At 40.1% G+C, this 12,228-nt stretch overlaps 1 protein-coding gene across 1 annotated transcript; it reads left to right on the forward strand.

Moving 5' to 3' along the window:
• The first annotated feature begins 488 nt into the window (after window positions 1-488).
• Window positions 489-10,560, forward strand: NPS (neuropeptide S). Its single transcript, XM_077453900.1, has 3 exons — window positions 489-618; window positions 708-783; window positions 7,955-10,560. Exons 1-3 carry the CDS (start codon window positions 581-583, stop codon window positions 8,132-8,134), a joined length of 294 nt encoding a protein of 97 aa, XP_077310026.1. The 5' UTR covers window positions 489-580; the 3' UTR covers window positions 8,135-10,560.
• Window positions 10,561-12,228: the final 1,668 nt, after the last annotated feature.

The following is a 12,228-nucleotide window of genomic DNA, read 5'->3' on the forward strand; positions in this document are numbered from 1 at the left end:
GATTACAAAAAACACTTGCATGCAAATTGTGGTTATACTATTGTTACTGGATACACAGTTAAATAATAAAAAAAAATGGCAGCTACGTTAGTGTTCAGCAACTTAATTAATTCTAACTTGGCTTATGTTTTCAATATTTTCTCAGCAGGAATAAAGTTTATCGGACTAGGATTTCTCATAAATCAAGCCCAGAACTGCAAAATATTAAGGCAACCCCATGGTACGCATGGAAATTAGTGACGATACTAGTTACTCAGTTGACATTTACAGACTTGACGTGTTGAGTAGTACTTTGCCACGTCAGGTTTAGCAGGAAAATATCAGTTCATCTCCAGTACTTGGGTCTTTGTTGAACTATTTGTGCAATGGCAGCTTGACATGTATCCATTCCTGAAAGGCCACAAGTTGATCCAAGTCAAGTTTTCCTCTCCTGAAGAAAAGTTGTGAATTTGGTCGCATTTACGCATTTTAACATTCAAAGGCCATTTCATCATCAATGAGACGTGCTACAGTGTGCTACCATGACCCAGGCAGAGAGTATAAAATGCTCCCTAAGTGTGAGGATATTTAGATGATTTGAATGCCTTTTGTCACTATGGAAGGAAGACAGCTGAGCAGGTAAGGAATATAAAATGAATGTGATGTATGGCTTTTAAAACTCATTGTTGTAGGTATATTCATTTCTTTGTATGTTCTTTGTGTCACAGTATAGCCAAGTTCCATTTTGTGCTCATCTTCTGGATATCTGCAATGCATCTATGGTATCGGCCCGGGCTGACTCTGGTAAGTGTCAAACGGGTATTGTAAAATGTGCTGTATATATATATATACACATATATATCTTTATATATATATATCTCTCTGTTATATATATAACAAAGCAAATGTATGCAGCTGAATAACAGCTAACATGTGAATGTTTCTTTGATAGTATTCATCCTGTGTATAGTTAATATAATTAATACATAATAAATAAACTTACATGCAGGCTCCTAATTGTACCTATTGTGGTCAAGGGTTTGTACTTAATGAAGGGATGTCTGTGGATACAGCAGTGGAATATTATGTTGTCACAGGATTTCTTGAGTCTACAGTTTACTCACTTCTACAATCAACATTTCCAGCTGGAAGCAATGGGTACTTCAGGAGCCTGCACAAGCATAATGGAAACAATAGATAATGAAAACTAATTACAAAGATATTGAATTTGACACTTGCCCTTAGAATGTCACATTTACCAGAAAGGTGCAAATAAGTGGTCTTGGTTGAAATAGTAATTTTCAGAGATTTAGGAGAACCTGGTACCACAAAGGGCAGGGAGTTTAGAATTATTATAGATTGTTTGCTTATGAAATAAGTTTGGGAAGCATTTGTGACAAACATTGGACATTATGTTTTACATTCTTTACTGGAGGACAGCAAAGGGATTATTTTTACTTATTTTTAGTTGTTATTTTTCCAGCATCCTAGTAATTAGGCATCTTCTTGTATCTGCTGCAACGTAATCGGTGTACAGTAGGTTCCCTAGCAACATATTAAGACGCTGAACTCACAATCAATAATAAAAGACAAACTAAGCTAACTAAGCTAATACCATTTTTGTAGCAAACCATGCTAAAATGTGATGTACTGCATTTATTTCCCAATCACCTGTTTAAGCTGAGCAGTGATGGGTTGTGGCTGACAAAATAGGATGGGGTTTTGACCGATTAGGGAGATGGAATTTAGACTGATTATTGGAAGACTTTGAATTCACATCCATCTATACAGTATATCAATATATCTACATATTTTTAAATAAGATACAGAATCATTATTACTCACCCACTTATTGAGTGACCAGGGCAGCCTCCTGTCAGTAGTATTTTGGAAATGTCATACCATTTGAACATTTTGGCATCCTATTCATTGAAAATATTATTGTGTCATTTCCACTCAAATCTAAAGCAGGTTGAAAGGTTCTAAGTTTTCATAGATTTTTTTGTAGAAATAAAAATAGAAAAAAAACAAAAAACATGCATGTAACCAAACGAGTTCCATGTCCAATTGATACATTTATATTAGAAATAAAAAGAACAAAAAAAAAAACAACGCTTGTGAGATCTGCACTAGTTTATTGGGAAAAAATGATTTAATATATAATTAAGAATTTTACAGCACAACTGCAGTCATAACATTTTTTAGTGTTAAATAGAATGGAAAGGGCTGAAAGCAGTGGCAGCCTGTCGATAGGGGGTGCACGGGCGCCCCCCCCCAACCCCCACCCAGCAGTCACAAAAAAAAAAAAAGAAGAGGAACTGGAAGCGGAGCTGCCTGTAAGGTAAGTAAGTGAGGCTGCATATGATGGGGCAAAGTGAGGCTGCATATGATGGGGCACAGTGAGGCAGCATTTGATGGGGCACAGTGAGGCAGCATTTGATGGGGCACAGTGAGGCAGCATTTGATGGGCACGGTGGCTGCATAAGATGGGCACAGTGGCTGCATAAGATGGGGTACAGTGGCAGCATTTGATGACACAGTGGGAGCATTTGATATGGCACAGTGGCTGCGTTTGATGGGCACAGTAGCTGCATTTGATGGGCACAATGGCAGCGTTTGATGGGCACAATGGCTGCAATTGATGGCACAGTGGCTTTGTTTGATGGGCACAGTGGCTGCATTTTATGGGCACAGTGGCTGAGTTTCATGGGCACAGTGGCTGAGTTTCATGGGCACAGTGGCTGAGTTTCATGGGCACAGTGGCTGAGTTTCATGGGCACAGTGGCTGAGTTTCATGGGCACAGTGGCTGAGTTTCATGGGCACAGTGGCTGAGTTTCATGGGCACAGTGGCTGAGTTTCATGGGCACAGTGGCTGAGTTTCATGGGCACAGTGGCTGAGTTTCATGCGCACAGTAGCTGAGTTTCATGCGCACAGTGGCTGAGTTTTATGCGCACAGTGAGGCTGCAATTGATGGGAGTTTTTTTCAGAATTTTTCAGTTTGTTTGCGCCCCCCAAAAAATTTTGGAGCACCAGCCACCACTGGCTGAGAGTCTCTTCAGGTTTTTATTGTTATCTGTGTCCCTGTTAAAGAGCTTATCCTCACTTCTGTGACTGTGACTATGTAGTTTCCAGGACAGGAAGTGAGAGAAAACCTCTCCAACAGTGACAACCTTCCCCAATCTGTCCAAGCCTTTTAATAAATCGTCAACAAACCTTTTGCAAGGAGTTGCCTGAGAGTTCTCGGATCTTAATTATTACACTGGGCTGTGCTCCCCATACAGTATACAGTCATCAAACTCCTCACTGACAAATCACATCATTGTAATTGACAGCATGGGGTACATTGCTTTATATTGTCAATGATATTATTTTATTATTACAAAAAGTAGACCAATAACGAGGTGACAGGACCTCTTTATCAGGGTATATGACCAGTGTGGAGGGCTTCTCCAAAACTCCAGGATTAGGTCTGATTGGGTGGGAGACAAGTGAAGAAACTGGGCCTTGTATGTGGCTTGAGAAGGTGCTAAGGCAGAGAATCATGCTTTTAGAAAGAGAATTTGTGAGGTCACTATTCACTTGAAGGAGGCTCATCAATGTTCTAGAGAGGCAGACTTTGGCATCACACTCTCTGACCAGCAGACCATTCAATCAGCAATTTGTATAATAGTAGTAATTTTCCTGAACTACTGTTTAAACATTCTATAGTACTAAAGCAAGCCAACACTAATATGCAATTTACACACCTTAAAAAAAAACTATGATTGGCAATTTAGTGTGAGGATACCTACTCTTTCCCATCTTAAAATCTAAATATAAAAATATATACTTCCAACCTAAACGTACACTATATTGCCAAAAGTATTGGGACACCTGCCTTTACACGCACATGAACTTTAATGCCTGGTGTTTTGTATTGAGTTGGCCCACCCTTTGCAGCCATAAAAGCTTCAACACTTCTAGAAAGGCTGTCCACAAGGTTTAGGAGTGTGTCAGGAATCTGTGCAGGCCAATCCAGTTCCTCCACCCCAAATGCGCTCATCCATGTGTTTCTGAACCTTGCTTTGTGCATTGGTTCAAATCATTTTGGGGAGGTGGGATTATGGTTGCAGGGTTGTTTTTCAGGGGTTGAGCTTGGTTCCTTAGTTCCAGTGAAGGGAATTCTTAAGGCTTCAGCATACCAAGACATTTTGGACAATTTCATGCTCCCAACTTTGTGGGAACAGTGTGTGGATGGCCCCTTCCTGTTCCAATATGACCGCTCACCAGTGCACAAAGTAAGGTCAATAATGACATAGATGAGTGAGTTTAGGACGGAGGAACATGACTGGCCTGCACAGAGTCCTAACCTCAACCCGACAGAACACATTTGGGATGAATTAGAGCAGAAACTGTGAGCCAGGCATTGTTGTGCACATTAGTGCCTGATCTCACAAATCCAATTCTGGAAGAATGGTCAAACATTCCCATAGACACACTCCTAAACCTTGTGGACAGCCTTCCCAGAAGAGTTGAAGCTGTTATAGCTGCAAAGGGTGGGCCAACTCAAAATTGAACCCTATGGACTAAGACTGGGATGCCATTAAAATTAATGTGCGTATAAAGGCAGGGGACCCAATACTTATGACAATATAGTGTATATAAATCAGTTTATGGCAAAAGACTTAATGGTTGATATATAGATCCAAACATAACAGCTGGAGCCAAAGGGTTTGTGCTTTTATCTGTGAATACTTCTTTGTAGTGTGCAGCATAATCCACTCATTTAATTAGAACTCAGTCAGAGATGAATTCCAGGTATGGATATTTTATACATATTTAGATTGTTCCAGCTTGGACCAATGTACCAATGCATATACCATACCTGACCAATGCCCCTGGAAGTTGGAAATCACTTAAGTAGACACCACCACTTCAGTGATCTCCATTTGCTTCTGAAGCCCCCGCACTGAGCGTGACTTTCCTGCCCAGCCTCTCCATCTCATGTAAATAGAGAACACTTTGCATTCATTCAGAAAACAAAGCATTCTCAGAATAGTGCCCAGCCCATTACCTTCTCCATCTTGTTCACCCAATACATACAGTTTTAGCTTTAAGCAATGAACAAAAGGTATTTGTTAAAGAGGGTTAACAATCACTTCTGCTACTTTAGCTATTAATCCTTGAGTTCCAAGAAACATACCTGAAAAGTTCAGTAAATCAGCCAGATCTGGTCCTTTGAAACAGACCTTAGCATGGGGTGATAGATGGCAGACTTCATTTCATTTATACTGATGCAAGCAATTAAGCCTAGCTTTGTGAAATGCCCATTTGTATGTGATATTTTAGGACATTGACTTTTATTGCACAGTGCATGTGTTTCATGATTAATACATTCAACCTTTTCCTACCTGAAAATTATGGTCGGAGTAAGTGTATTAAAAGACAGTATCATTGATACAGATAGATGACGGAAAGTAGGAAACGCATATGTCCATCCAACTAACTTATAAAATTCCACTTAAAGCTTATATTTTAGGTTTGGATGGGTTCCATTGGGTTCAATCACATGTTGACTGGCTGCCAATGGTGAGATTTTCTTTAAATCCCACAAGAACAAAATGATAAAAAATACTTTTTTGGTAGCTGGACAGTTCAATATGAGTATTCTATATAATGAATAATCCATCAGAGTGACATCACTGTCTACCTGTGTCTTCCCTTCTGTTTTAGCTATTAAGAAGCCTATAAAGTCTCTTACTTCTTGCTGCATTTTCTATATTCTAATAGATATATAAGTAGAAGTAGTAATAATGGCATGTGGCCTGTTACTAAGCCTGTTTAAGTTGTTTTTATGTAGAAACTGGTTTAACCCATTTGATAAAACAGACATCCAGTCAGATAGTCCTTTAAACACTTCACCTCATTTTTTTCTTCCACCAAAATATGTTAGGGCTTGTCTCCATTGGTGGCACATATTGATTGCTTACAAATGCTTTGAAAATCCGGTGGCTCTGTTCTCTCTAAACAATGTTTGCCTCAAAGAGCCTTTGGAGTTCAGTTATCTGTTAACCCATATATGAGAAGAAAAATACTGATCTGCCAGAAATGTATTCCTAATTTTCTGTTGTGGACTCCATACCACAGTGATGTTTATTTGAAAGAAATTGCAAGCAAGAAATGGTGTTAGCCCTGCCCAATTGTATGTTGTTAAAATGCTGCATATATACCCTATTCACATTTACACAAAGTAGAGAGTAAGCCTGGCTATATAGATGGATCTTTTTTTTTTTTTTTTTAGAGAGAGCTGGCTGTTAAACATTTGAGGTGGATGGAAGAATACACCAATAAAGTAAAAATATACCAATGGTCCCTTTCGAGAGGAATCAATGACTAGATCACCTCCCCTTGAATGGGAATGGCCATGCATGGATCAAAAATCTTCTGGATCCTGCTAAACTGGGCAAATTTCGATCCATGTATGACCAGCTTAAGGCTTGATGTACATTAGCCTACGCTGGCAGCTCCTAAACTTGGGTTTAGGAGCTTTTGCATTTTTGTTTTTTGGCAAAACTCCTAAACTCAACTTCATAAAAGCCTATGTGTCAATGTACACACAGGCTTTTAGCAGAGTTTAGGAGCTCCCGCATTTAGGTAAGCTTCAACCTTCCTCTCCTGAATGGGGAAAAGCAAGTTCAGGATAGGAACGTTTTGACCGTGGGAAAATTTAAAATGTGGCAAAACAGTAAAAAAAAATCGCTGCTTTTTTTTGCGATTCTGTGTGGCAGCGGTAAATGTAGGTAGTGAACATGAAGCCTAAGGCCGCGTACATACGGGCGGACTATCCGTCCAACTAAGTCCATCAGACAATCCGACAGACAGTCTGTCCTACTTTTGAATGAACGGACTTGACCACACACGACGAACAGACAGTCCGCTGAAAGCTTGCGCGATGACGTGTACGGCACGTACGACGGGACTAGAAATTCGACATCCAATACACAGCAATGCAACCTTCGGCCGTGTAAATCCTTTCTGAGCATGCGCCATACTTAGTCCGTCGAACTAGCCTACTCACGAGCGGACTGTCCGCTGAAACCAAGTTTGGACGGACAATATTACGGAAATTCCGAAAGACTTAGTCCGCCAGACTGTCCGCTGAAAAAGTCCGCTGAAGCCCACACACGAGCGGATTGTCCGCTGAAACTAAGTTGGACGGACAATCCTCTCGTGTGTACGCGGCCTAAGGAATTGGTCAGATTTACCTGTCAGTTTTTCAGGCAGATCTGAACAGATGCTCAATGCTATGCTACGAGCAGGCGGTTGTAAATGGATGTGAATCAGTTTACAATTCAAAGTCCGTCTAGGACCAAAAAATGAAGGAAAAAAGTGTGTGTTCCTTTCTGTTTTTTTCAGACCTAAACATGATAGATTGGAGGTAAAATGATTTAAACAAATGCACATCTGTTTACATGCACCTGCCAATAGACTTAACATGGGTTCGCTAAGCTCCAGTTTTTCCTTCACTACAAGATGGAAGAAAGAATGAAATGGACACAAGTGTCACAAAAGAGACATCTGTTCCATTCTGCTCTGATTCGGAAGGGGATCTGTTCACTTACACTGGTACATTTAACAGACCAAACAGGAGCCAAAAAGAAAAGTTAATTGTTAAGGTTTACATAGGGCGAGTCTTTATAGCTGCTTTTCTCAATCATATAGTCAGTTGTAATTGGCTAAGTGCCAGCAAATTTGTGCAATACCAGTAACCCCTGACTTTTAAGTGGGTAAACGGTCACAATGCTTTACAACTTTATATTGAGTAAGACATTACTGTGAAGTGATGTGAGATGACTTTCAGTCAATAAAAGTATGTTCTACTTAGCGTAAACAATTGCCCACAGCCTGGGGCAAATGTTTACGCCTGTTGCCTACAGCTTATGAATTAATTAGTATGGTTCCTCAATTTTGAACAATGCTTATCTCCCCTGCAGTCCTCTAGGAAAACGGACCACTGTCTCATCCTGCTCAACAGTTGCTTGGTTGAAGTTGGCCGAAGCGAGGAGCTCCCCTTTCTGAAGCCTCTATTGGAGAAGTCTTTTATAAAAAGGTCCTTCCGGAATGGCGTTGGATCGGGATTTAAAAAAAATTCCTTCAGAAGGGCAAAATCCTAACAAAGTGTTCTCACAAAGGCCCATTTCACACACTGGAAGAATCCTTTTTATGGATGAACTGAAAGTGGACGTATTCAGAAAATTTGAAGATTATACTTTTAATACTACAGTAGAAGTAAATACTGGATTGTAATGTAAAGCTATTGTCACATCAATCTGTCCTAAGAATTGTGAGCAGTGACATTTTATCCCTCCTGCTTTGTTCAATTGTCAGTAAGTGTTGTTACACTAAGTGTCAAATGACCTACAATCTCAGAACCACAGAGAGCATTAACACTGAAAATGATATATTCTGTTTGATCACAAAATGGTTTATAAAACATTTGCAGTTTTGGAGGAAAAAGGAAAGAATATTGCCCACCCCTTTTTTAATTTAAGCCAGCACTCATCCCCCACCAGTCACCAACAGCTCCCATCCTGCATCACTCATGCACCATTATCTCTCATACCCAACCAGCCTCCACTATCGGCTCCCATCCCCTACCACTCCTGCACCATCAGCTGCCACCCTCCTCCAAGCCTGCAGCATCAGCTGCCATCTTGCTGCCACTATTAGCTCCCCACTACCATCAGTTCCCATCTACCATCACTCTTTCACCATCATCTCCCATTCCCCATAACTCCACCATAAGCTTCATCCCTCTACCATCAGCTCAGCTTTCTTTTTCTGAAGCAACTGTACACACAGTATATGTATTTTTGATTAACTATATACGGGTATTCAAATAAATGTATCCATGCATGTTTCAAACAGTTCATATCTATGAAAAATTGAAGTTTCAGTTTCCATTAGATTCATTTAAAAAAGAAAGAACTCAGACAGGAACACATAGGAGCAGATGGGCAGAACTGGGCACTCTGGAAGACACAGGGGCAGGTCGGCAGAACTGGGCCCTCAGGAAGGCACAAGGGCAGATGGGAAGCACTGGGCACTCAGGAGGGCACAATGGCAGGTGGGCAGAACTGGGCACACTGGGAGACACAGGAGCATGTTGGCAGAACTGACCACTCGAAGACAAAGGGCAGATGGGAATAACTAGGTACTCAGAAGGACATGAGGGAAGGTAGGCAGAACTGGGCACTCATGAAGGCACAAGGGCAAGTGTGCAAAATTAGGCACTCGGCAAGACACAAAAAGGTGGGAAGAACTGGGTGCACTTGGAGACACAGGAGCAAGTAGGCAAAACTAGCTACTCCAAGACACAGGGGCAGGTGAACAGAACTCAGCACACAGGAATGCACATAGGCATGTGGGCAGAACTGGGCACTCAGGAAGGCACGTGGGTAGAAATGGGTACTCATGAAGGCACAATGGCAAGTGTGCAAAACTAGGCACTCAAGAAGACACAAAGAGGTGGGGAGAACTGGGTGCACATGGAGACACAGGAGCAAGAAGACAGAACTAACTACTCCAAGACACATGAGCAGGTGAACAGAACTGGGCACACAGAAATGCGCATAGGCATGTGGGCAGAACTGGGCACTCAGGAAGGAACAATTGCAGTTGGCTAGAACTGGATAATCAGCAAGACACATGAGAAAATGGGCAGAACTGGGCACTTATAAAGACACAAGGGCAGATCAGCAGAACTGCCCATGTAGGGGCAGTGACATCAGTAGGGCTGAAACAACTAATTGATTAATTGACAACTAATCGATTATGAATTTAATTGATTACTATTTTCATAATCAATTAATCGGCCAGTAACATAATGGGGTTAAAAAAAACAAAAATGAGCCCTTTAGAGCAAATAATCGCTACTGTATATATTACTTTCCCAGTCCTACGGTAAAAAAATGAACCCCTTACAGTAGTGATTATCTGCTTTTTTTGTACTATAAAAAGGGCTAATTTTTGTTTTTTTAACCCCATTATTTTACTAAACGTGTTACACCTGGTTCACATCTATGTGTTTTTTGGTGCTTTTTGCAGAAATGCACTACAGTTCATTTACATTATTTCCTAAGGGACACGTTCACATCTGTGCTTTTTTCAGCCGATGCATACTTGGAAATGGTCATGGACTTCTTTTTAAACGCAAAATGGTGCTTTTTGGTTCAATATACTTCAACGGAGAAGCTGCAGAAAAGCATTAATTGCGGTTTTGCAGCAATTTGTGTTTTTTAATCTGCACAATAACAAATTGGCCAAAAAAAGCGCAAAAAGGCAAATTGCAACAAAATCACGTACACAACAATCAAAACGCACAGCAAAAAGCAGTGCAGAAACAGATCAAAAACAAATTGCATAGGTGTGTACTGAGCCTTACGCTGGCCACACGGATTGAAAAATCTTTGTACATTCGCTGAATGAAAGAATATTGTTTGTTTGAAATTTTCACTTGTTTTTAAAATTAATGTAATTTCTGAACGAAAACCACATACACATAAATCGCTTTGACCAAGAAGTTTTCTATTATTTCTAAATTTTCCCGTCACTGTGGTTGAAAATAAACGTCGATTTTACCCCACTAATGATTAGAAAATCGAACGTTCTTAAAATTAATTATTTTTTTGAAGGAAGACATTGATCTCCGAGTCTGATATTTACCGAATTCACCCCTTAATAGTATATACAGTATATCTCCAAAAAGTATATACAGTATAACTCTCCTCTAATATTATATACAGTATATCTCCTCTAATAGTATATACAGGATATCTCTTCTGTCTGTTCATCTCAGAGTGGATTAGATATTTTGCTCCCTAACCATATAGTTGATTATGTTATATTTACCACTGCATAGAGATATTTAAGAACAAATGGCCTTTTTTTTTAAACTTTACATATTAACTAAATTACACACAACACTTTTTTTAAGGTTATTAACCAATTAATCGAAACAATAATCGGCCAACTAATCCATTATGAAAATAATCATTAATTGCAGCCCTAGACATCAGCACCAGTGCCCCTGATAAATCTAAGAAGCCTCCATGCCAAATGGGAATTAGCTATTGTGGACTTACCCTTTAGCCCTTGTACACACGGTCGGACATTCCGACAACAAAATCCATCGGATTTAGTCTGAAACTTGTGTTGCATACAAACGGTCAGACAAAGTTGTCGGAAAATCCGATCGTACGTAACGTGACAACGTTATTTCTTTACGACAGGACTACATTCAGGCTAGTAGCCAATAGCTTTTATCTAGGAATTTGATCTAAGCATGCATGGCACTTTGTCCGATCGGAATTCTCTACACACAATCGGACAAAGTCCGATCGGATCATGTTGTCGGAAAGTTTTACAGCCCAGCTCTAAAACTTTGTCCGTCGGATATTCCGACGGAAACAGTCCGACGGAGCCCACACACAGTCGGATTATCTAACAACACGGTCCGATCGGACATTTTCCGTCGGAATGTCCGACCGTGCATACAAGGGCTTAGAGGTACACCCAAACATTAACATTTGCATTAAAGTCACCTGGGATGCAGTCTATCCATTGAATGGTTCTGATTTTCATTCTGGCATGCAATACCATGTCCTGTGCAGAAATTCAACCTCTCATTTTTATTTTATTTATTATTATTTGTGTTTATGCACAACATAACACAGAATGGAAACTTTAGGAAATGTGGCTATTTGCCTTGTCCTTGTATTTTGACTACATTGGGTAAGACAGTCTAATGCTGCTGGTGTGAATGAGTCCTATGATGCCCGTATCCCTACATTATGAATATCCCAGAAAGAAAGAAAAAAAAAAAGAAAGGTTGCGTGTTCTTAGGCAACTAAGTAACAGACTCTGTGGTTCTTAACAAGGACATTGCACATTACAGAATTATGTAGCGGTCCTGCTCAGAAGCACTCTAAAAAAATCTTATGATTCTGGCAGCACTAGATGACATAAAATTTGTATGAACATAAAGTGAACGTTCTTTATGACTTCATATAATGAACATTTAATACAGTGTTGTGTGTCGGTGACTGCTTAATGTGAGATCATGGCAACTTCAGCCTAGTTAATATGCATAGTGACAACAACAATCAATACCAAACACGTTCCGATTTCATCATAAACATTCCTAGGCAACGTATGGAAAAAAGCTGAAGACACACAGGCTGCTCATGCATCATTATCATCACCAAGA

Source organism: Lithobates pipiens, unplaced genomic scaffold (genome assembly GCF_037356315.1).
Source record: "Lithobates pipiens isolate NorthernLeopardFrog02 unplaced genomic scaffold, aLitPip1_a1.2 Scaffold_25, whole genome shotgun sequence".
In the NCBI taxonomy this organism is placed as follows: Eukaryota; Metazoa; Chordata; class Amphibia; order Anura; family Ranidae; genus Lithobates; species Lithobates pipiens.